The sequence below is a fragment of the Anas acuta genome, chromosome W (assembly GCF_963932015.1).
Source record: "Anas acuta chromosome W, bAnaAcu1.1, whole genome shotgun sequence".
Lineage (NCBI taxonomy): Eukaryota > Metazoa > Chordata > Aves > Anseriformes > Anatidae > Anas > Anas acuta.
The window spans coordinates 23,629,853-23,653,927 of record NC_089016.1 but is presented as its reverse complement, the minus strand read 5'-3'; the positions used below and the strand labels follow the sequence as shown (position 1 = coordinate 23,653,927).

At 50.5% G+C, this 24,075-nt stretch overlaps 2 protein-coding genes across 2 annotated transcripts; both read right to left on the bottom strand.

Annotated features, from left to right (window-relative positions):
* Nucleotides 1-2,586: 2,586 nt before the first annotated feature.
* Nucleotides 2,587-5,908, bottom strand: LOC137847267 (adenosine 5'-monophosphoramidase HINT1-like). Its single transcript, XM_068665561.1, has 3 exons — nucleotides 5,765-5,908; nucleotides 3,449-3,554; nucleotides 2,587-2,744 (listed from the first exon to the last, which is right to left on the bottom strand). Exons 1-3 carry the CDS (start codon nucleotides 5,899-5,901, stop codon nucleotides 2,625-2,627), a joined length of 363 nt encoding a protein of 120 aa, XP_068521662.1. The 5' UTR covers nucleotides 5,902-5,908; the 3' UTR covers nucleotides 2,587-2,624.
* A 13,958-nt stretch (nucleotides 5,909-19,866) lies between these two features.
* Nucleotides 19,867-23,200, bottom strand: LOC137847248 (adenosine 5'-monophosphoramidase HINT1-like). The gene is made up of 3 exons (XM_068665538.1): nucleotides 23,058-23,200; nucleotides 20,736-20,841; nucleotides 19,867-20,031 (listed from the first exon to the last, which is right to left on the bottom strand). Exons 1-3 carry the CDS (start codon nucleotides 23,192-23,194, stop codon nucleotides 19,912-19,914), a joined length of 363 nt encoding a protein of 120 aa, XP_068521639.1. The 5' UTR covers nucleotides 23,195-23,200; the 3' UTR covers nucleotides 19,867-19,911.
* Nucleotides 23,201-24,075: the final 875 nt, after the last annotated feature.

The window sequence follows — 24,075 nt, the reverse complement described above, 5'->3', positions numbered from 1 at the left end:
CGCTGGCACAGCATCAGGACTCTCTCTAACCCTCCTAGGGGGTGGGCAAAAAAGCGAGAAGACAAACATCACCAGGGCAGCTGACTTCAACCAACCAAAGGGATATTCCATACCGTACGATGTCACACTCAGCAATAAAAGGTGGAAACAGGAAGAAGAGGGGAAGGCTGGGCTCTCCTTGTGAAAACGTCGGTCTTCCTCCCGAACACCGGCTACGCGTGTTGAGGCCCTGCTTCAAGGACGTGGTCAAGCATCGCTCATTTGTGGGAAGTAGAGAGTAATTTCTTTCCTCTGCACTTCCACGTAGCCTTTATTCGTTTTGGTTTTTTCCTTTTTTCCCTTTCCCTTTTTTTCCCCCTTTAATTAAATTGTTTAGTTAATAATAATAATCGTTATTATTATCAAGGAAAGATTATTATTTTTTCCCTTTAATTCAATTATCCTCATCTCAACCCGTGAGTTGTTCTTTCCTTTACTTCTTCCCCTCCTCATCTAAGGAGGGGGAGCGAGAGAGCGGTTGTGGTGTTTAGCTGCCTAGCACGGTAAAGCCACCACAGGAAGTTCCGCACCAACGTGCGAAAGAACAGCTTCACGGTGCGGGTGACGGAGCACTGGAACAGGCTGCCCAGGGAGGTTGTGGAGTCTCCTTCTCTGGAGATGTTCAAGGCCCGTCTGGACGCCTACCTGGGCAGCCTGCTCTAGGGAACCTGCTTTGGCAGGGGGGTTGGACCCGATGATCTCTTGAGGTCCCTTCCAACCCCTACGATTCTGTGATTCTGTATAAACAGGAGTAAAAATACACGCGTTGATAGCGATAGGACAAGGGGGAGTGGTTTTAAACTAAGACAGGGGAGATTTAGGTTAGATATTAGGAGAAAGTTTTTCACTCAGAGGGTGGTGAGGCACCGGAACGGGTTGCCCAGGGAGGTCGTGGATGCCCCATCCCTGGAGGCGTTCAAGGCCAGGCTGGATGCAGCTCTGGGCAGCCTGTTCTAGTGGTTGGCAACCCTGCCCAATCTATGCTTCTATGATATGCTCTTTGAAAGCATACAGGCTAAAAGAAGGGTCAGATTGGTGCCTCGGGGGCAAGTTTCTTCGCCTTCTGCGGTTGCCTAACAGTGCCTCTTAAGCAGAGAGATTACCAGTGGTCTTCCTCCTCTACTGTCTCGGGAATTAAACATCTTTTGTAAAAGAATACAAGCGCTGATAGCATTAGCTAGACCGACCGGGGAACAGTTGAACATGTAAATACTTACTCAAGGTCCACTTGAGCACGTTTCTTTGAGCAGTTCCATCGGCTCTTCTAGGTCAACAAAACAGATCAATGAAAGAGACCAAGGGAAAATACGGAAATAGAACAGTTGGTCAAGTGCCAACTTAAGAAGCTTTCTCTGAAAGGGCAACAGCATCTCCACCTTCACCCACCCCTCCCCCCCAAACTAGTTGACTTGCACGACTATTTTCACGTGACCCCACAAACGGCAAATCCTATATTATTTCGAGTAGACCAAGGGCTGTTTCTTGGTTTGGTTTTTATCATTCAGCTTCCTCAAAAGACTTTAGTCATTCACAGCTGCAATCGTTAACCCCGCAAACAGATCCAGTAACAAAGATCATTTCTCCTGCTAACGAATCAAGTTTCTTTATGAGGAACGGAGTCACAAAAATCATCTCATTTAGCAAGTTTCAAACACTAAGAGTATTTAATAGCATTTTAACGTTCCCACCCTCCAGTAAGCCTTGAATGTAATCGCGATTAAACAAGGAGCAGAGCGAAGCCAGAGGTCTAACAAAGCACGAGAGGTGATCGCATTTAAAAGCCTTATGGTGCCTTTACCTAATCCTTCTTCTAGTTACTGAACAACGGACTTCGTTTAGGGGAAAAAAAAAGACACTAAAAATAAATGAAAAAAAAAAAATAAAGAGAACGGCAGCCGAGTCTCGAACTTATCAGAAGCCGACTCAAGAATCCCAGAGCCTTCTACATCCTGTGGGAGGAATTCCTTCTCAAAGTTGCGAAAGCCACGAGGAGGACTGAAAAGAAAGCGGTAGCAAAACTCCTAGGGTAGTCAAGAACAGGCTGACAAGCACCTGTCAGAAATCACACCCGGTAGAGCTTGTTCTGCCTCCTCCTCGGGACAGGGGCAGACAACAGACAATGCCTGGAAGCTTTCTTCCAACCTTATTCTTCTCTGGTTCTACATCTGCCAGTCCTCAACACGGCTATTTCGCAATAAAAGCGTGCCCTTTTATTTGGGAGCAGGGGGAAGATAGCAAGGCCTCAAACACACAGCACATCCTAGATCGTCTTAGGAAGACGGAGACCCACAGGACCGCCGAGCGCTTCTAGCTTCGCGTTCCAAATGAATGGGCAAACCACCACCTACACGACACTGTCAACGGACCAAAACATTCTACACACGTGCGCTCCAGGGAGACGCCGTTTTAACTTGCGGAACTATTTCCATCGGTAAGACACGCAAGACAGAGGTGATATCCCCATGCTCCATCTTTATTGTGCAAACGCTGCTCAAAGCTCTTTCTTACCCTCCATAGACAGCCGTCCAAAAAAAATAATAAATCAAACATCAACAGGGGCTAGACTGATGGGCAACATATGAAACCTATTCGGCGGCGATAGTCTGAAGGGCCCGAGGGTGGGCATTCACAGCCATCCGGAATCCATTGGTCAGGTCCAGGTTAGCAGCACACTTCTTGCCAACAACCACGAAACGCCCAAGAAGCTGGAAAAAGGAAATAACGTCACCTAACGTGCTGCGCCACGACGCACAGAATGAACGCGAGCAGAGAACCACCCACAGAACACGGTTAGCTAATCCTTCACAATTCAACCGCTGCTCTTTGAATTACCCTCTAGACAGTAACAGACTACAAAACAGTCACAGAAGCTGAATTTGTCTCGGGGCTTAAAGCCCCCGTCATAGCTTCGGGCAACGTAAGCCGCTCTGGCGGAAAATAAAAGCTTCACGGTGCCTTTTCTCTTGCGTGAGCTCACAGAGCCTTGGAACTTGACTTGCATAGCTAACAGCAAAACAAACACCCAAGCGCCGCTCAAACAGCTTTCCCTTTCCTCGCCTCTGACCTGACCAAACCCCAAGCCCTCTTCTGCATAGTCAAGGCACCACCCCCGCTGTCCGGAAACCGTGAAAACGGGCATCAGACCGCACGTCGGAACAACGCTGCTTTTTGCACTGCAAGCGCGTAGCTGGAGACGAGCATCGCTTTATATCACTGCTCTCAGTCAAAAAGCTCAGCTCCATTACAAGCTAGAGGCGAAAGACTACAGCATCGGACAACCCCAAATAGCCTACTGTGCGCCCCTCTGCAACATCCAGAGGAAAAGAGGGGACGGGAAAGAGTCTAGGAAGTTACAAACCAGTTACAGGTACAGCCAGCCTAGCGAACAGAAAGCTCCCACAGTACTCACGGGTCCGCCAGAATCTTCTGCTTCACATAACCGGACAACTACCTTCTCAGGAAGGACTAGGAAAAAACACTGGAGCCTGAGGCGAACTATCACGGAACGCAAGGCACTGGAGGAAGAGTAAACAGTTAAAACGTAGTCGGCTTCAGAGAAAGGCAACAGCTTCAGCAAATCACTATGCCCCACTGAACTCGCCCTACCAAAGCAGATTATCAGGCGCCCCAAACGCGCACGACAAAACAGCCATTCTTCTTAAGCGAGCTTTGAATAGGCAAAGTTCTCTACCTTCTACGCACAAGACACACAAGCGGCAAACAATGGCTAACCGTCCTTCGGTTACGTCCAAATATTGCCTCGGCCAGAGGCAGGAAGGCATCTTCAAAGAACCTGGAGTAATCCGGCTGAGGCCGTATTAACTCTCCGTCCTCGAGAACGCCACCTACTCAGGGGAAGGAACGTTCCAAATTAGCCCGTTACGGCCGGCCTGACGTCAGACACCTCCAGACCGAGGCCAAGGCATCACCTTCGAAACACAAATACCACCGACCTGTAGGAAACCATCAACTCGCAACTAATTGCGAGGGAACTCCCCAAATCACCAGCAGACAGAAACTGCATATGGCACCAGAAGCAGGATCCAGCGCGCAAGGTGACAGGGGCAGCGAGACAGCCGAGTACTTCAGGTTAGCGACTTCCGCTATTTTTATTTGTTTTAGATGCGACTGAAACACTGCCGATAAGACTCGATTCCACAGATGCTTTGTACTTCTTACTCACCATCGCCTTTCACTGCACGACAATCGAGAATTATAAGCCTTCCTCACACTCCTCCCTATAACATCGCTCAACCGTGAAACAGGCCTTCGGTACAGTGAGCTAAGCAAATTCAAGACCACTCGCTAGAGCCAACTACGCTCCAGAAGTGGTTCTAAGCCCCCCGCCCCCTCCCCCCGCCTCAAGTTAAGACCAAGCGAGAAACTGCAACTAATTCGTCCTCCAGGAAACGTGTCGCACTAAGAGCGGTCAGAGTAGGTTGTCTGCTCTCAAGTCACTCATCAGACTCAAGTTAACAGCCTGGTTCTCCAATCAAGCACAGCGTTCAGGTTACATACGTTGCTGCAGCCAGTACGGCCGAGTCAAAACAGATGCGCGCACGCGCGCACACACACACACACAGACTCCTCGCGCAGCCTTCAACACGAAGGAGACAGGAAACGCGCCCTTTCGTAAAGGCAGGGCGCTACCGCAAGCACGGTTTCCGGAGAGCAGTTGAACGCTTCCAGTACTCCAAACGGGCGGCAGCTGCAACATTACCGAGACCTATTAAGAAAGCGCTGTTCCAAGCAACGCGTCAACGCTTTGAGCAACCCGATCTAGTGAAACACGTCCCTGACCGCGGCAGGCGGGTTGGGCTAGATGATCTTTAAGGGTGCCTTCCAAGCCTAACCATTCTACGAGTCAGCACGCAGAGCGGGCAACGCAGCCCCTTTCACTAAGGGCCTGTTTTCCACGCTGCAGATAAACCCTGCCGTCAGAAGCAGAGGAAATCCCTAGCTGTCCTATCTTTAGCATTTCAAATTTAAGAACAGCAACAACGGTTAGGCTGGACACTAACTTAAAGTTAGCACCTTGCAGATAACATCTGCAACTTTTTCATAACTCTCCGCAGCTGCTCACTTAGCTCCTAGCACGTTGCGGCGCACCAGCATCAGTGAACCTTGCCAGCATGCTCTTATCACGGCCCACCTCCAGCACGGAAATGAGAGCTGGGAAGCTCTCGCAGCCTGCGGGATTGACTGGTTTCTAGGCGTTTAAGAAAGCTAGGAAAAGCTGCAATTCTTCCCTTTCACAAGCCACTTTGGAGAGAGCGTGCGCTCGTGTGCGCGGTGGGGGTGGTGCCATAACCAAAGCCTAGCACAGCCGAGCCGGGGCGTCTCTGCAAGGCTATCAGCAGCGCAGAAACGACTGATTACGGTCACTACTGCGATGCTCACTGCCTATATGCATACAGTCCGAACCCCCAAGGAGACCGACTGCGCCGGCGACCCAGTACGCGCCGTGGCACCCCGGGGGCAGGCACCGAAGAAGCGCGGCGTTTTAGAGGCGCTGCAGTAGAGAGCGCCACGAGCCGGAGAGACCCCGACCGACCGACCGACCGACCGACCGTCCCTCCCTCCCTCCCTCCCTCCCTCCCTCCCGCAGCAAGGCCACCACCCGCCCTGCCGCACTCCCGGGACCCGCGACGGGCCCTCGTTTCAGAGGGCCTGCGAGCGGCCGAGGGAAAGGAAGGAAAGACTCGCACAACAACGCCGCGGCTACCTCCTCGTCCACGACCGCTCATCCTCACGGAGAACGTTGGCGGGGACCTCCTTGCCCTTGCAGGCGACCTCTCCGAAAGCAGCGGCAGCGCCGCCACCGGGCCAGGCGGCCTGCGCCCTAACAATCCCGTCGGCCATGACGGCGCCCGCTCGGTACAACGCCCCCTCACTTCCCGCACTCGGCCCGGCCCTCCGCGGCGCTCATTGGGCCGACAGATCGCCGCCGACCGCCCCCGCGCCTCGATTGGCTGCCTCGCCTGCCCTCTTCCCTTGTCCCCGCCCTCTCGGCGGCTCCGCTCCCGTCGACCCGGTGCTTATCGGCGCTCAGGGAGGTCGCGTGCCCTCGGGGCGCGGAGGGAGCCGACCGGGAGGGAGGAAGTGGGCGCCCGAAAACGGGCTGGGCGGCTCCGCGGAGGGAATCTGGGCCCTGCACGGCTGGGAAACGAGCTCCACAGAACAGGCGCTCCGCTCATAGAATCAGAGCGTGGCTTGGGTTGGAAGGGAGGGTGAGAAACGCTCCGTAGCCGATAGCTTAGGCTCAGGCGAGGATCTCAGCGAAGTAGTAATTTACTCGCGATTGATTGCAATGGCGGGCGCCCCACAAGCAGGAGAGCGCGCCTACTAGTTCCAAAACACAGTTTATACGCTTTTTGATGACAGGACCCTCCCCTGTTTCCCCACTGAGGGGGTAATCCAGGTTCACAACCTATCTGATGTGGTAATGTTTCTTCACTTATCTGACTTGACACCGCCATTTTCACCTAATTGTCCTAAGGAGTCCGGTTCAACAGCCAATCAACACCCATAAAGCCCCCTCCCCCCCCCCCCCCGATAATCCTCCTAGCTCGATTCCATTGCGAGTTTGAACTGGGGCATGTGCAATTTTCTTCGTTTCTTTTACAAGTTCATTTACAGCTTTTCCTTCTGTTGTGGTTTAACCCGGCCGGCAGCTAAACACCACACAGCCGTTCGCTCACCCTCTCCCCTCCCTCTCTGGGATGGGGAGAGAAACGGGAAAGCGAAGCCCGTGAGTTGAGATAAAGACAGATAAATAAAAATAATAACAATAAAGACAATCGTTATGATAATAGTATTACTAATAATAACGTGTATGAAACAAGTGATGCACAATGCAATTGCTCACCACCCGCTGTCCGATGCCCAGCCTAACCCCGAGCAGTCCAGCCCTCCTCCCAGCTCTTGCTGCACCCCCAGCCTGCTCGCTGGCAGGACAGAGTGAGAAGCTGAAACGCCCTTGGCTTGGCCTAAGCACTGCTCTGCAACAATTAAAACATCAGCATGTTATCAGCACTCTTCTCATCCTAAGCCAAAACATAGCATTCTACCAGCTACTAGGAAGAAACACCTTCATCACCAATCTATAAAACAGCAATTACTAAGGTTAAATTTTCCACAGACTTCTCCTTCTTGCGCAAATAATCCAAAGCTAAGCGATTTTGATACAAAGCAGTCCTCATCTTAGTATTTTGCCTTGCAATTAATCCAAGTGCATCTCCAGTTTTATTTACAACTATTTCTATTACAGCTTCTAACCTAATTATTCTATTAAGCATATATATTGGGGTCCTATAGCCCCAGGATCCGTCTTCTGCCCACGTAGCTGGATCATGTTATAAGTAGCTCAGTCCCAAAATAGGATTATAATCAAAGTTTACAATTTATTAAAAGAATAGAGGTAAGCAAACAGCGCTGGGTGCGCCGGGAGTCTCCGCTCCACCTGGTCGCACACCCGTTACATCAAGATGCTGATTTTTTTATGCTCCTAGACTAATACATACTCATTACTATTTCTAAAAAAAAAAACAAACAACGGAGTTATTATAATTAGTTCTGGAATTTGAACCCTCCTACTGGAGCATGCGTATCAGTCTCTGGTGCTCCCTCTGGGGGTCTTTCATGATGAAGGCTCAGTCTTCCTCTCAGGCTTTTTTTTTTTTCTTGTCCTTCTTCGTTGTACTCCTTGGCTGTATGTCAAAAGCTTGCACAGCGTTCCCTGCAAGCTTTGTCTTTTAGCCGTCCTTCAGCTTTTCCCTTCTCCTTAATCTCCTGGCCAGATATCAGGGGCTTGCATAGTGTCCCATTCAAAAGTCATAACAGTTAGCAGTTGTTCTGAAACCCCCAGGTATCAGAGACTTCAAGGAAAGAACATACGAATACATTTTCCTTCAAGCTCTCCATTGACACGAATTGTTAAAACATTCCTCACAGATCATAATAGGCAAGACGCCTTCAATCAAGGGGTTGGGCCCGCTTTCAGGGTCGATTGGGGTTTGTGTTACCATTCAGTTCAGCCTGTCGGGGTGATCCAGCTCCTGGAAAACAAATCACAATTTTATATGGGTTTATAAAAAAGGTTCTTATGTTATTTTCTCGGGACAACCTGACCTTAGCGTGGGAGAAGTCGGGTCGAGGCCCTCTCACTCGGCAGTCAATACCCATAGGGGTTGCCTCCCTCGGTAGACCATACACACCGCAGTGGAGAGTCCTGCCCCGGTCTTGCCTTCTCCCTTTCCTCCCTTTAGGCTTGTCCCCTTTATTTGGCGTCCTTAATTCATGCAGAGCGTCACTGCCAGAACATTAGTTCTTCTCTAGCTTTAGTTTCAGTTCCCCAGGAGCGGACTCAACCCTCCAAGTTTCGGTACTTACTGGTCCTTTTGTTCTGGATGTGCAGGTAAAACAAGGTACGGTCCCTCCCACCAGGGGTTCAATGATTCTTCCCTTCAGGTTTTTATTAAGACCTTGTCCCCTGGTTGTATCTTATGAATAGCAAATCCTAAAGGTGGCGTCTGAGCCATCACTCCAATTTCTCTTAGCTCTTGCAATCTCCTTCCAATAGTAATTATATATTTCTGCATGCTACGACCCTCAACTACATTGTTCCCTAGAGGCATCCCTTGAGAATAAGGCATACCATATAACATTTCATATGGCGATAATCCAGTCTCACTGTGTGGTTTAGTTCTTATGTTTAGAAGTGCCAATGGTAAGCATTTCATCCAGGGCATTTGTGTCTCGATCATTGATTTAGCCAATTGTTGTTTTATTGTTTGATTCAATCTTTCTACTTTCCCTGAGCTTTGTGGGTGCCACAGAGTATGGTATTCCCACTGAATACCCAATGATTGACAGAATAATCTTATTATTTTAGAAGCAAAGTGTGTGTCCTGAGCAGAATCAATGTACTGGATTATCCCGTATTTAGGTATCAGGTGTTCTAATAGAATTTTTGCCACCATTTGTGCCGTAGCTCGTGCTACGGGATAAGCTTCTACCCATTGCGTTAAGTGATCTACTATTACCAATAGATATCTTATCCTCCCTACCTGGGGCAATTCAGTGAAACCAACTTGTACCCTCTCGAAAGGCCTATAAGCTGTTTTTCTCCCTCCCGCGGCTGCTTGTCAAAACACTTTCTTATTTATCTTCTGACAAGTTAAGCAACGTGGTGTAATTTGCTTTGCTATTTCAAAAACAAACAATGCAACCAAATTGTTTTAGTAAATGATCACTTAACACCTTTGTACCCCAATGTGTTTGGGCATGCAAACGTCCCAGTATTTGCTTCGCATAAGCTTTTGGCCGTATCTCTCGCCTGTCTGGCAGCGTCCATTTTCCTTGTTCTAACTTAGCCCCCATTTTCTCCTGTTTCGTTTGTTTGTTTTGTTTTGTTTTCCATTGCATTTCAAAGTTGGTCCAAAAATTCCATAGGGGTTTCTTTTGGACCTTGTTGGAACTGATTCTCCATTCCCAATTTAACCAGATTTTGGTATTTACCGTTCATTATTTCCGGGGTGACTATAGTCTCAGTGGGGGGTCGGTCAGGGGAATGCAATTGTCAGCAGTTCCCTGAGCGGTCCCATCGGCAATCTGAGCTCACTCATAAACTCAGGTTGTTTTAAGAGTTAGCTGCTCTTCTGTTTCCATGACAACTCTCTCGGACCCATCATGGTCCCTCTGCCCCAAAGGGCTCACACCGGTGATTTTGAGATCACAGCCTCCTGTTGAGGCAGAACTATTAACATTCCTACATCCTCTTTCCCTGCTCATTCAACTTCAAACAGCTCTGTTAAATACTACATGCCACACCTTTAACACCGTCGACAACTCTTTTAACACTTCCTTTTATCTTTCTCCAGCCTGTACTTTTCTCATGCCAACACCAAAGGCTCAGTCAAGGGCCAATTAATTCCACTCCTTTTCTCTCTAAGATGCTGAAACAACCTATCAGTATACTACATTTCATCCTATTTTCCTTCTCTCCTCAAAAACATTAGTTGCAAGATAGCCTTATAGTCGATTGATCCATAAAGTGGCCATTTAGCTTATGTAGTGGCCACCATTGATTGCAATACTTAGTGAAAGTCCTCTTCCTTTCCCTGCCCCCAGTTCTAACAATATCCTTCGAATGTGCCAATATGCACCCAAGGAGGCTTTCTTTAAAACGTCTTTGTTTTGGATGTTACCCGTTTCCTTGATTTCCCATTCCTTTTTATTTATTTGTTTATTACTATTCCTTACTAGTTACCGTCCTTTGCTTCAATTTCCACGCAAACCTTTTTACAGTGGGTTTTTTTACCATCTTTTCCTAATCTTCTTCCCTAATGCCCCAATTCTCTGGGATTGAACGCTTCTTCCCACGTACAAACTTTACTATTTCAGATTATTAATGAGCCCCGTTCCAATCATAAAGCCACGGAACTTCAGGAAAACAGCTGAAGCACTCAGCCTTCCGTCTTCTAGACGAACATGACCACCGTTTCCACAAAATTGACATTTCAACAGGACCGAATTTCAAGCCGAATGCCGATTTTTCTCATGCGCTTTCTTAGTGAGCCCATACAAAACAAGGAATCACTCCTGTGTATCCGTCAATATGGGGGGTTTAAAAAGGTATTGAGGCCTAAATAAATTCGCTCTCCCCCTTCTTACCGAATTCCCAGGGCTCAAACCCGAACCACCAAAGAAATGACTCTCTCCGTTCTACCGCTTCGATAATCAGTCAGCCCCCTCCCCCTCTCCAGTACTTGGGAAACTGACCAAACACCACAGCAAATACGCCAGGGCTTCTAAACTGTTAGTTACTTAGATAATGCTCCCGCCTTTTTTCTTGTCACACTCAAAGCATTTAAGAGCAAAACTAGGATCACAAGATACACTGCCAGGCCCATATATTGGGCACCACCAATCAACACTTGGATAAAACAGCACTTCTTTTCGGCCTGTCACGCACTTCGCTCGTCTCCGGCCGCTCCCCTCACGGAGAACACGGAACCGCGGATCGGAACTCCGCACTCGCTTCGCAGCGACGCTGCGTCTCACTCCCACAGCACAATCATGCAATCACACAGAGAGGCCTCTAGCACATCTCATTCATACCACAAGAATATAATTTAGAATGATAACCAACCAAACGAGTATTGTCTCTGACCGTGTTCTTCGTGGAGTGACTCATTCCACTTGGTTTCAAACCCTTACACTTACACAAATGCTTTCAACACAAAATACCTGGACGTTTAAGAATAAGACATACAATTATTAACACTCCAGTTAGTATCCCTCCAGCAGCTGAAAACATACCGCTTGTCCGCAGCTTCAGGAGGCCTTGGTCTGCTCCTGCGGTGAGTGGCCGAGAGTGGAGTCCCCTCCGAGCAAAACACTCAGGGTGCACCTAGGGGCGTCCGCTAATCATTATTCCTTAACGGACTTTCTGGTGGTATGTCTGGTAATTTGCTCCCTTTCTTCTGGTCCTTGGTCTTCAATTCTGTCTGAACCATCTAGGAATTTTACTATGGCAATTCCCACAGCCCTTGGTTACCTTAGTAAGAGGGTCTTGCAGGGGGTTTAGGACCTATCACCCACCCACAAATCCTATAGGAATCGCTTCGGTCCTTCACTGGCCAAGTCCCTCGCGGGAGACTGGAGCCGCGGTTAGAAGACCTCCACACTCGCTTCGGAACTACGTCCCGTCTCAGTCACACTCTCACACACACAGGCAACCGAATCCCACCCAACCGAACGGTACACGCCTTAAATGCTTACGACTCCGTCGTTTTTGTTCGGATCTCCGCGCGCAGAATTATGGGCAAAATACAGTGCTGCAGCCGGCAAGGGAGCTCATAACAAAATCAAGTTCTTTGCTTACCTTTATTCAGGTTCAAGATGGCATTAGTCCCGACCTGACTCGAACAGGAGCCACCAAATGGTGGGGCGCCTCTCCTAGATCAAATCAGAATTCAGGAACCAAAGCCATCCCGGACGAGCCCCCAACCGTTATAAATGACAATTCCCCCCTTTTCTTCTTTATAAACCGTTGATTTTTGAAAAACCTTTCTCTAAGGTGTAATTTGGTAGATTTCTTCTTCTCCTTCGCTTTCCATCTCCTCATTGTCACCTTATCTGAGTAAGGTGGTGGCTCCATGGTCATTCGTTTCAATAGTGCGGTTTCAGTTAACCACTGTACTAGTCCTCTTACACGGGGGATAATGCAGCAACCAATGGCTGTCAAAACTCCTACAACTACGATCAAGGATGTAAATATGCCTACTTTTTCTGCCAATTCACTGGCAAGGGTGGTAAGCCCTTGCAATGCTCTAGTTACTGAGCCATCTGGGGCAGTATTGCTGGGTATAAGAGTGCAACCATGGTTGCTCAGTATCTCACACACACACCCCACCTCCTTCCTCCGCGAGCATCATATCTAACGATGTTCTGTTTTCCCAAGCCATTTTGCTGGTGGCATCTAGTTGTTCAGCGATTCCTCTCATCGCATCCCTTGTATAATTTATGACTCTCTGCTGATTAGAATAAATGTAATTAATCCAATCCACATTCTTATTGATCGTTACCCACCAGAACAGTGACTCAAACCCTGCAGCAATTTGATTCCTGGCTTTCTGTTCATCGGAAACTCCTCTAGGCACCCCAAAAGAATCTATGTATACTCTGTCATCGAATGATACTCCTAAGCCTCTTTAACTTCTTCTGGGTATTTGTGATGTTTCTCTTTCAAATGCCAGGGTGAAGGGTATAGCTAATCGAACAAGCGCACAAGTGCCTCCCCAGTTATATGGTAGGGTGGACCGTAAGATCTTCCCTCCACCGTACCACCAGAGATCTGCCCTGGGTGGGGATCTCAAGTCTTGAGCAGTTTCCCATCGAGTCCTTGGTAGCACAAGGCAAATTCTCCCAGATGCTGGGCAGCACTCACACCCTGCCGTGAGAGGCAAGCTGTATGGTTACCTATAGCTGTAGAGAATGCAGGGGGAACCGTGATGTTGCTATCACGCAAGGAACAGCAAAGAGAGACTTACGGGCCTCATTTCCCCAGGCAGTCTTTTCTTGGTACAATGTAATCATACATCGCATCCCCTGGGAATCCTTGGTCACACTTAAAACATCTTATCAAAGCCTGTCCCTGCTAGGATTCAGGCCACAACACAGGCAGCCTTCTTTGCCTGCCATTCCTTCATCTCTCTTCCTCTCCTTTCCATCCTGGCCCTGACTCCCCCTGAAGATTTTCTTCCTCTTTCTCCAACCCTCTGCCTCACTACCCGCTGCACTGTCAATACCATTAGTTTCGCTCTCTGCTTTTCCTTCTCATCTCCCCTCCGGACACACACCTCCAGGGCCTCCCGCAGGAGGGTCCCCCAGTGACTGTTCACTACAGCCCCCCACCTTCTGGAGCATTTTCTGCGTATCTCGCCAGGCTTTAATCACACAATGAACTTTCAAGAGCCCTTGGGATACCGGGTCCTCGGGACTCATCCCCGAGTACTTTCTCATTCTGACCCCAAGCCTCTCGTATGATTTCTGTGTTGCACACTATTGTTACTCCAGCCAGGACTGGCAAGTGGGTATTTCTGCTCTGCCGGTATTACCCCTGGTCCTGGAGGATGAGCTCTTTCCCATTCTTGTATAGCAGCTCTCCTCCTGATCATTCCCATTTCTTTCCCTGTAAACAACATACTTACAGGCATAATTCCCTTCCCCAAGAGTATAAGTCAGGTCGTAGGAACTGGTCTAATTGTTCAGCTAGGCTCTTGGGGTCCTCGAATAAACACTTCCTCTCCTTCTTAAAAGTCCTAACCTCTCTGCTGCTAAGGACGGGGGGTAGTTCACCTAAGAGGATACACGGTTAGTGTTAGTACTGTTAGTACCAGGGAAGGCAAAATTCTCAACATATCTTCTACCTTGTTCTAATTCTTGACAGAGCCTAGAGCACGATCCTTCTTTAGGGACAGTGTTAACTACAGTCCCTGTCTCCCTTCCTGGAGTGACTGCTGCTGCCACCGGTACAGTATTAGGATTATAGGGAGCATAACTTGGCTCCTTCTCCGAAAAAGGAAGCTTATTGTTTACACATAAATGTAAAGCCTGAATTTTCATCAGACCCCTATTTTGGCCAAAACACTGCTGTTTCCTTAATTGGTTCTTTTGTCCAGACTGATACACAATATTTAATTTTATTTTTTTTTCTTTTACAATCTCCTCTAATTTTGGGATTATGTTTCCAATTTCTTATCATTCTTCAGGAAGAACTGTTGGTAGGCACTCCCCCAGGGATATCTCCCTGTCCCCTGGAACTCATATTTCTCATTTTTCCTAGCCCTTGTCAGTGTGCTGCTACAGAAATTTCCCTCCTGCAGGGTACCTCACACTAACGTTCCGATTCTGGAAAACGGGGGTGTACTGCCAAGCACTTCCCCCTGCAAGGGCTACCACACACCTATGAATTTACCAGATTCCCTGGTGTACTTCCAAGCACTTCCCTGTGCAAGGATTACCGTACACCAAATTTCCCGAGACTCTTCCTTTCTCTCCCTTATCTCACGCTTCGTCCATCTCCGGCCGCGCCCCTCGCGGAGCCACGGAACCGCGGATCAGGACTCCACACTCGCTTCGTACAAAAGTACGTCTCAATCACACATCACGCAGAGTCTCACCTGACCCCCAAGGCAATACTTAACATTTCTTACCTTGGTCTGTGCACAGAGTTACCGGATCAATTCTTAAAACCCGGCAATCTTACCTTTTCAGAACTTGCTCCACAACCTTCCCTGAGAGCCCCACTTCAACCGCTGGCGTTTCCAAGGGGGAAAGCTGCACCTCCCGTGCAGGGGGTGGCGGGAAGGAATACAAAGCCTGTGCTCAGCCCTGACGCATCACAACTGGGTTTCTGCTCAGCTGGGGAGGAAGCTTCTGGAAAACTAGGCAGCGCCCCCCGAGGCTGCCCAAGCGTGGTCCGCGGTGCCCTGCAGCCGCACGGAGAGCAGAGCTCAAACTGGCCCGACACGGCGGCAGGGACGCGGCCGTCCCCACACGTGCAGTTCCTGCCTGAGGAGGCCACAGCGCTTCTGCCTCTCTGACAGGCTTGGAGGGTAACGACATCAGAATACGCTCGCTTTAGTTTGAGCTTCCAGGCGGGCGCTACTGACGGCCATCGGGATGGCCCACGGGGACGGGGCTGGGGGCAGGCAACCACAGGCAGCTTTAACATCTCAGTCCTCCCCGTCGGCCATCTCCCAGCTACCACGTGGGCCAATCAACGTGACCAGACGCCAATTCACCCAAGGCAACAAAAACATTTACAAAGCTACATCTCTCTTCATAACTGTTTGTTGTTTACGGCTGAAACCAGTCCTGGGATAGGATATGCTACCTGGACCGAGCAAAGCCTTTGATATGGTCCCTCACCACATTCTTCTCTCTAAATTGCAGAGGTAGGGATTTGAAGGATGGACTGTTGGGTGGATAAAGAATTGGTTGGCTGGTCGCGGCCAAAGGGTTGTGGCCAACGGCTCTATGTCTGGGCGGAGGCCGGTCACAAGTGGCGTCCCTCAGGGGTCGGGCTCGGGACCGGTGCTCTTCAACATCCTTAGCAATGGCACAGACGACGGAATCGCGCAAGTTTGCGGATGACACCAAGCTGAGCGGTGCAGTCGATACAATAGAGGGAAGGGATGCCATAAGTGCAAGGCGTTGACCTTGGGCTTGGGGCAATCCTAGGTATCTCTATAGGCTGGGAGAAGAAGAACTTCAGAGCAGCCCCGCGGAGAAGGACTTGGGGGTCCTGACGGACGAGAAGCTGGACGTGAGCCAGCAGCGCACGCTTGCAGCCCGGAAGGCCAACTAAGTCCTGGGCTGCATTAAAAAAAGGGGTGGCCAGCAGGGAGAGGGAGGTGATTCTCCCCCTCTACCCTGCTCTTGGGAGACCCCACCCGGAATACTGCGTGCAGGCCTGGGGCCCCCAGCACAAGAAGGATGTGGAGCTCTTGGAAAGGTCAGTCTCACCTCTGTCCCTGGAAAGCTGTTGGAACAGCTTGTTCCGGATGCCATCTCCAAGCCACTGGAAGAGAAGAAAGTTATGAGGAGTAGTCAGCATGGATTCACCAAGGGGAAATCGTGCTCGACCAACCTCGTAGCCTTCTATGATGGCATCACCAGCTGGGTTGATGGAGGGAGAGCAGCGGACGTCATCTACCTTGACTTTAGCAAGGCTTTTGACACTGTCTCCCACGACACCCTGCTAGCAAAGCTGAGAAGGCGTGGGATAGACAAGTGGACGGTAAGGTGGGTTGAGAACTGGCTGACTGGCCGAGCTCAGAGGGTGGCGATCGGCGGCGCAGAGTCCGGCTGGAGATCTGTGACTAGCGGTGTTCCCCAGGGGTCGGTGCCGGGTCCGGTCTTGTTCAACATCTTCATCGACGACCTTGATGAGCGAACAGTGTCCACCCTCCGCAAGTACGCCCATGATACAAAGCTGGGAGGAGTGGCCGACACGCCAGAAGGCTGTGCTGCCATTCAGCGAGACCTGGGCGGGCTGGAGAGCTGGGCGGGAAGAAACCAAATGAAGTTTAACAAGAGCAAGTGTAGAGTCCTGCACCTGGGAAGGAACAACCGCATGTATCAGTACAGGCTGGGGGATGACCTGCTGGAGAGGAGCTCTGCGGAGAAGGACCTGCGGGTCCTGGTGGACGACAGGTTGACCACGAGCCAGCAGTGCGCCCTGGTGGCCAAGAAGGCCAATGGGATCCTGGCGTGCATTAAAAGGAGCGTGGCCAGCAGGTCAAGGGAGGTGATCCTCCCCCTCTACTCTGCCCTGGGCAGGCCTCACCTGGAGTACTGTGTCCAGTTCTGGGCTCCCCGGTACAAAAAAAGACAAGGATCTCCTGGAAAGAGTCCAGCGGAGGGCAACAAAGATGATACGGGGCCTGGAGCATCTTCCCTATGAGCAAAGACTGAGAGACCTGGGTCTGTTCAGCCTGGAGAAGAGAAGACTGAGAGGGGATCTTATCAATGTTTACAAATACCTTCAGCGTGGGAGACAGTGGGATTTCGCCACCCTCTTTGCAGTGGTTAGTGGGGATAGGACAAGGGGCAACGGCCTGTACTGGGTCTGGCTGGGATGTTAACTTTCCCTGCAGCAGCCCATACAGTGCTGTGCTCTGCACTTGTAGCTAGAACAGCAGTGGTATCACACCAGTGTTGCGTCTACTGCCGAGCAGCGCTGGCACAGCATCAGGACTCTCTCTAACCCTCCTAGGGGGTGGGCAAAAAAGCGAGAAGACAAACATCACCAGGGCAGCTGACTTCAACCAACCAAAGGGATATTCCATACCGTACGATGTCACACTCAGCAATAAAAGGTGGAAACAGGAAGAAGAGGGGAAGGCTGGGCTCTCCTTGTGAAAACGTCGGTCTTCCTCCCGAACACCGGCTACGCATGTTGAGGCCCTGCTTCAAGGACGTGGTCAAGCATCGCTCATTTGTGGGAAGTAGAGAGTAATTTCTTTCCTCTGCACTTCCACGTAGCCTTTATTCGTTTTGGTTTTTTCCTTTTTTCCCTTTCCCTTTTTTTCCCCCTTTAATTAAATTGTTTAGTTAATAATAATAATCGTTATTATTATCAAGGAAAGATTATTATTTTTTCCCTTTAATTCAATTATCCTCATCTCAACCCGTGAGTTGTTCTTTCCTTTACTTCTTCCCCTCCTCATCTAAGGAGGGGGAGCGAGAGAGCGGTTGTGGTGTTTAGCTGCCTAGCACGGTAAAGCCACCACAGGAAGTTCCGCACCAATGTGCGAAAGAACAGCTTCACGGTGCGGGTGACGGAGCACTGGAACAGGCTGCCCAGGGAGGTTGTGGAGTCTCCTTCTCTGGAGATGTTCAAGGCCCGTCTGGACGCCTACCTGGGCAGCCTGCTCTAGGGAACCTGCTTTGGCAGGGGGGTTGGACCCGATGATCTCTTGAGGTCCCTTCCAACCCCTACGATTCTGTGATTCTGTATAAACAGGAGTAAAAATACACGCGTTGATAGCGATAGGACAAGGGGGAGTGGTTTTAAACTAAGACAGGGGAGATTTAGGTTAGATATTAGGAGAAAGTTTTTCACTCAGAGGGTGGTGAGGCACCGGAACGGGTTGCCCAGGGAGGTCGTGGATGCCCCATCCCTGGAGGCGTTCAAGGCCAGGCTGGATGCAGCTCTGGGCAGCCTGTTCTAGTGGTTGGCAACCCTGCCCAATCTATGCTTCTATGATATGCTCTTTGAAAGCATACAGGCTAAAAGAAGGGTCAGATTGGTGCCTCGGGGGCAAGTTTCTTCGCCTTCTGCGGTTGCCTAACAGTGCCTCTTAAGCAGAGAGATTACCAGTGGTCTTCCTCCTCTACTGTCTCGGGAATTAAACATCTTTTGTAAAAGAATACAAGCGCTGATAGCATTAGCTAGACCGACCGGGGAACAGTTGAACATGTAAATACTTACTCAAGGTCCACTTGAGCACGTTTCTTTGAGCAGTTCCATCGGCTCTTCTAGGTCAACAAAACAGATCAATGAAAGAGACCAAGGGAAAATACGGAAATAGAACAGTTGGTCAAGTGCCAACTTAAGAAGCTTTCTCTGAAAGGGCAACAGCATCTCCACCTTCACCCACCCCTCCCCCCCAAACTAGTTGACTTGCACGACTATTTTCACGTGACCCCACAAACGGCAAATCCTATATTATTTCGAGTAGACCAAGGGCTGTTTCTTGGTTTGGTTTTTATCATTCAGCTTCCTCAAAAGACTTTAGTCATTCACAGCTGCAATCGTTAACCCCGCAAACAGATCCAGTAACAAAGATCATTTCTCCTGCTAACGAATCAAGTTTCTTTATGAGGAACGGAGTCACAAAAATCATCTCATTTAGCAAGTTTCAAACACTAAGAGTATTTAATAGCATTTTAACGTTCCCACGCTCCAGTAAGCCTTGAATGTAATCGCGATTAAACAAGGAGCAGAGCGAAGCCAGAGGTCTAACAAAGCACGAGAGGTGATCGCATTTAAAAGCCTTATGGTGCCTTTACCTAATCCTTCTTCTAGTTACTGAACAACGGACTTCGTTTAGGGGAAAAAAAAAAGACACTAAAAATAAATGCAAAAAAAAATAAAGAGAACGGCAGCCGAGTCTCGAACTTATCAGAAGCCGACTCAAGAATCCCAGAGCCTTCTACATCCTGTGGGAGGAATTCCTTCTCAAAGTTGCGAAAGCCACGAGGAGGACTGAAAAGAAAGCGGTAGCAAAACTCCTAGGGTAGTCAAGAACAGGCTGACAAGCACCTGTCAGAAATCACACCCGGTAGAGCTTGTTCTGCCTCCTCCTCGGGACAGGGGCAGACAACAGACAATGCCTGGAAGCTTTCTTCCAACCTTATTCTTCTCTGGTTCTACATCTGCCAGTCCTCAACACGGCTATTTCGCAATAAAAGCGTGCCCTTTTATTTGGGAGCAGGGGGAAGATAGCAAGGCCTCAAACACACAGCACATCCTAGATCGTCTTAGGAAGACGGAGACCCACAGGACCGCCGAGCGCTTCTAGCTTCGCGTTCCAAATGAATGGGCAAACCACCACCTACACGACACTGTCAACGGACCAAAACATTCTACACACGTGCGCTCCAGGGAGACGCCGTTTTAACTTGCGGAACTATTTCCATCGGTAAGACACGCAAGACAGAGGTGATATCCCCATGCTCCATCTTTATTGTGCAAACGCTGCTCAAAGCTCTTTCTTACCCTCCATAGACAGCCGTCCAAAAAAAATAATAAATCAAACATCAACAGGGGCTAGACTGATGGGCAACATATGAAACCTATTCGGCGGCGATAGTCTGAAGGGCCCGAGGGTGGGCATTCACAGCCATCCGGAATCCATTGGTCAGGTCCAGGTTAGCAGCACACTTCTTGCCAACAACCACGAAACGCCCAAGAAGCTGGAAAAAGGAAATAACGTCACCTAACGTGCTGCGCCACGACGCACAGAATGAACGCGAGCAGAGAACCACCCACAGAACACGGTTAGCTAATCCTTCACAATTCAACCGCTGCTCTTTGAATTACCCTCTAGACAGTAACAGACTACAAAACAGTCACAGAAGCTGAATTTGTCTCGGGGCTTAAAGCCCCCGTCATAGCTTCGGGCAACGTAAGCCGCTCTGGCGGAAAATAAAAGCTTCACGGTGCCTTTTCTCTTGCGTGAGCTCACAGAGCCTTGGAACTTGACTTGCATAGCTAACAGCAAAACAAACACCCAAGCGCCGCTCAAACAGCTTTCCCTTTCCTCGCCTCTGACCTGACCAAACCCCAAGCCCTCTTCTGCATAGTCAAGGCACCACCCCCGCTGTCCGGAAACCGTGAAAACGGGCATCAGACCGCACGTCGGAACAACGCTGCTTTTTGCACTGCAAGCGCGTAGCTGGAGACGAGCATCGCTTTATATCACTGCTCTCAGTCAAAAAGCTCAGCTCCATTACAAGCTAGAGGCGAAAGACTACAGCATCGGACAACCCCAAATAGCCTACTGTGCGCCCCTCTGCAACATCCAGAGGAAAAGAGGGGACGGGAAAGAGTCTAGGAAGTTACAAACCAGTTACAGGTACAGCCAGCCTAGCGAACAGAAAGCTCCCACAGTACTCACGGGTCCGCCAGAATCTTCTGCTTCACATAACCGGACAACTACCTTCTCAGGAAGGACTAGGAAAAAACACTGGAGCCTGAGGCGAACTATCACGGAACGCAAGGCACTGGAGGAAGAGTAAACAGTTAAAACGTAGTCGGCTTCAGAGAAAGGCAACAGCTTCAGCAAATCACTATGCCCCACTGAACTCGCCCTACCAAAGCAGATTATCAGGCGCCCCAAACGCGCACGACAAAACAGCCATTCTTCTTAAGCGAGCTTTGAATAGGCAAAGTTCTCTACCTTCTACGCACAAGACACACAAGCGGCAAACAATGGCTAACCGTCCTTCGGTTACGTCCAAATATTGCCTCGGCCAGAGGCAGGAAGGCATCTTCAAAGAACCTGGAGTAATCCGGCTGAGGCCGTATTAACTCTCCGTCCTCGAGAACGCCACCTACTCAGGGGAAGGAACGTTCCAAATTAGCCCGTTACGGCCGGCCTGACGTCAGACACCTCCAGACCGAGGCCAAGGCATCACCTTCGAAACACAAATACCACCGACCTGTAGGAAACCATCAACTCGCAACTAATTGCGAGGGAACTCCCCAAATCACCAGCAGACAGAAACTGCATATGGCACCAGAAGCAGGATCCAGCGCGCAAGGTGACGGGGGCAGCGAGACAGCCGAGTACTTCAGGTTAGCGACTTCCGCTATTTTTATTTGTTTTAGATGCGACTGAAACACTGCCGATAAGACTCGATTCCACAGATGCTTTGTACTTCTTACTCACCATCGCCTTTCACTGCACGACAATCGAGAATTATAAGCCTTCCTCACACTCCTCCCTATAACATCGCTCAACCGTGAAACAGGCCTTCGGTACAGTGAGCTAAGCAAATTCAAGACCACTCGCTAGAGCCAACTACGCTCCAGAAGTGGTTCTAAGCCCCCCGCCCCCTCCCCCCGCCTCAAGTTAAGACCAAGCGAGAAACTGCAACTAATTCGGCCTCCAGGAAACGTGTCGCACTAAGAGCGGTCAGAGTAGGTTGTCTGCTCTCAAGTCACTCATCAGACTCAAGTTAACGGCCTGGTTCTCCAATCAAGCACAGCGTTCAGGTTACATACGTTGCTGCAGCCAGTACGGCCAAGTCAAAACAGATGCGCGCACGCGCACACACACACACACACACACACACACACACAGACTCCTCGCGCAGCCTTCAACACGAAGGAGACAGGAAACGCGCCCTTTCGTAAAGGCAGGGCGCTACCGCAAGCACGGTTTCCGGAGAGCAGTTGAACGCTTCCAGTACTCCAAACGGGCGGCAGCTGCAACATTACCGAGACCTATTAAGAAAGCGCTGTTCCAAGCAACGCGTCAACGCTTTGAGCAACCCGATCTAGTGAAACACGTCCCTGACCGCGGCAGGCGGGTTGGGCTAGATGATCTTTAAGGGTGCCTTCCAAGCCTAACCATTCTACGAGTCAGCACGCAGAGCGGGCAACGCAGCCCCTTTCACTAAGGGCCTGTTTTCCACGCTGCAGATAAACCCTGCCGTCAGAAGCAGAGGAAATCCCTAACTGTCCTATCTTTAGCATTTCAAATTTAAGAACAGCAACAACGATTATGCTGGACACTAACTTAAAGTTAGCACCTTGCAGATAACATCTGCAACTTTTTCATAACTCTCCGCAGCTGCTCACTTAGCTCCTAGCACGTTGCGGCGCACCAGCATCAGTGAACCTTGCCAGCATGCTCTTATCACGGCCCACCTCCAGCACGGAAATGAGAGCTGGGAAGCTCTCGCAGCCTGCGGGATTGACTGGTTTCTAGGCGTTTAAGAAAGCTAGGAAAAGCTGCAATTCTTCCCTTTCACAAGCCACTTTGGAGAGAGCGTGCGCTCGTGTGCGCGGTGGGGGTGGTGCCATAACCAAAGCCTAGCACAGCCGAGCCGGGGCGTCTCTGCAAGGCTATCAGCAGCGCAGAAACGACTGATTACGGTCACTACTGCGATGCTCACTGCCTATATGCATACAGTCCGAACCCCCAAGGAGACCGACTGCGCCGGCGACCCAGTACGCGCCGTGGCACCCCGGGGGCAGGCACCGAAGAAGCGCGGCGTTTTAGAGGCGCTGCAGTAGAGAGCGCCACGAGCCGGAGAGACCCCGACCGACCGACCGACCGACCGTCCCTCCCTCCCTCCCTCCCTCCCTCCCGCAGCAAGGCCACCACCCGCCCTGCCGCACTCCCGGGACCCGCGACGGGCCCTCGTTTCAGAGGGCCTGCGAGCGGCCGAGGGAAAGGAAGGAAAGACTCGCACAACAACGCCGCGGCTACCTCCTCGTCCACGACCGCTCATCCTCACGGAGAACGTTGGCGGGGACCTCCTTGCCCTTGCAGGCGACCTCTCCGAAAGCAGCGGCAGCGCCGCCACCGGGCCAGGCGGCCTGCGCCCTAACAATCCCGTCGGCCATGACGGCGCCCGCTCGGTACAACGCCCCCTCACTTCCCGCACTCGGCCCGGCCCTCCGCGGCGCTCATTGGGCCGACAGATCGCCGCCGACCGCCCCCGCGCCTCGATTGGCTGCCTCGCCTGCCCTCTTCCCTTGTCCCCGCCCTCTCGGCGGCTCCGCTCCCGTCGACCCGGTGCTTATCGGCGCTCAGGGAGGTCGCGTGCCCTCGGGGCGCGGAGGGAGCCGACCGGGAGGGAGGAAGTGGGCGCCCGAAAACGGGCTGGGCGGCTCCGCGGAGGGAATCTGGGCCCTGCACGGCTGGGAAACGAGCTCCACAGAACAGGCGCTCCGCTCATAGAATCAGAGCGTGGCTTGGGTTGGAAGGGAGGGTGAGAAACGCTCCGTAGCCGATAGCTTAGGCTCAGGCGAGGATCTCAGCGAAGTAGTAATTTACTCGCGATTGATTGCAATGGCGGGCGCCCCACAAGCAGGAGAGCGCGCCTACTAGTTCCAAAACACAGTTTATACGCTTTTTGATGACAGGACCCTCCCCTGTTTCCCCACTGAGGGGGTAATCCAGGTTCACAACCTATCTGATGTGGTAATGTTTCTTCACTTATCTGACTTGACACCGCCATTTTCACCTAATTGTCCTAAGGAGTCCGGTTGTCTGCATTTTACGAGGTCGCCTGCTAAGCTTCTTATCACTGCAAGCATATCTCAGTACCAAGTTCCTTCCCTCTAAACAACGGAACTCTGCAAAAACAACATTTCTATTCCCACAACAGGTACCGCAGGTATTTGCATTCCTTGTATAACCGAGTGTATTGGTCTGGTAAAACATGGAATTATTAAAATCCTCCACATATCCCCCCAGTACAACCATCCCACTTTTAGTAAGC

What these genes read in the sequence shown, in the direction of transcription:
- LOC137847267 (XM_068665561.1), bottom strand. Translation starts at nt 5,901, where the DNA reads ATGGCCGACGGGATTGTTAGGGCGCAGGCCGCCTGGCCCGGTGGCGGC. An exon ending in GAGCGGTCGTGGACGAGGAG is followed by an intron (nt 3,555 to 5,764) that starts GTAGCCGCGGCG and finishes CTCTTCCTCCAG; the next exon opens with TGCCTTGCGTTCCGTGATAG. An exon ending in CAGAAGATTCTGGCGGACCC is followed by an intron (nt 2,745 to 3,448) that starts GTGAGTACTGTG and finishes TCCTTTTTCCAG; the next exon opens with CTTCTTGGGCGTTTCGTGGT.
- LOC137847248 (XM_068665538.1), bottom strand. Translation starts at nt 23,194, where the DNA reads ATGGCCGACGGGATTGTTAGGGCGCAGGCCGCCTGGCCCGGTGGCGGC. An exon ending in GAGCGGTCGTGGACGAGGAG is followed by an intron (nt 20,842 to 23,057) that starts GTAGCCGCGGCG and finishes CTCTTCCTCCAG; the next exon opens with TGCCTTGCGTTCCGTGATAG. An exon ending in CAGAAGATTCTGGCGGACCC is followed by an intron (nt 20,032 to 20,735) that starts GTGAGTACTGTG and finishes TCCTTTTTCCAG; the next exon opens with CTTCTTGGGCGTTTCGTGGT.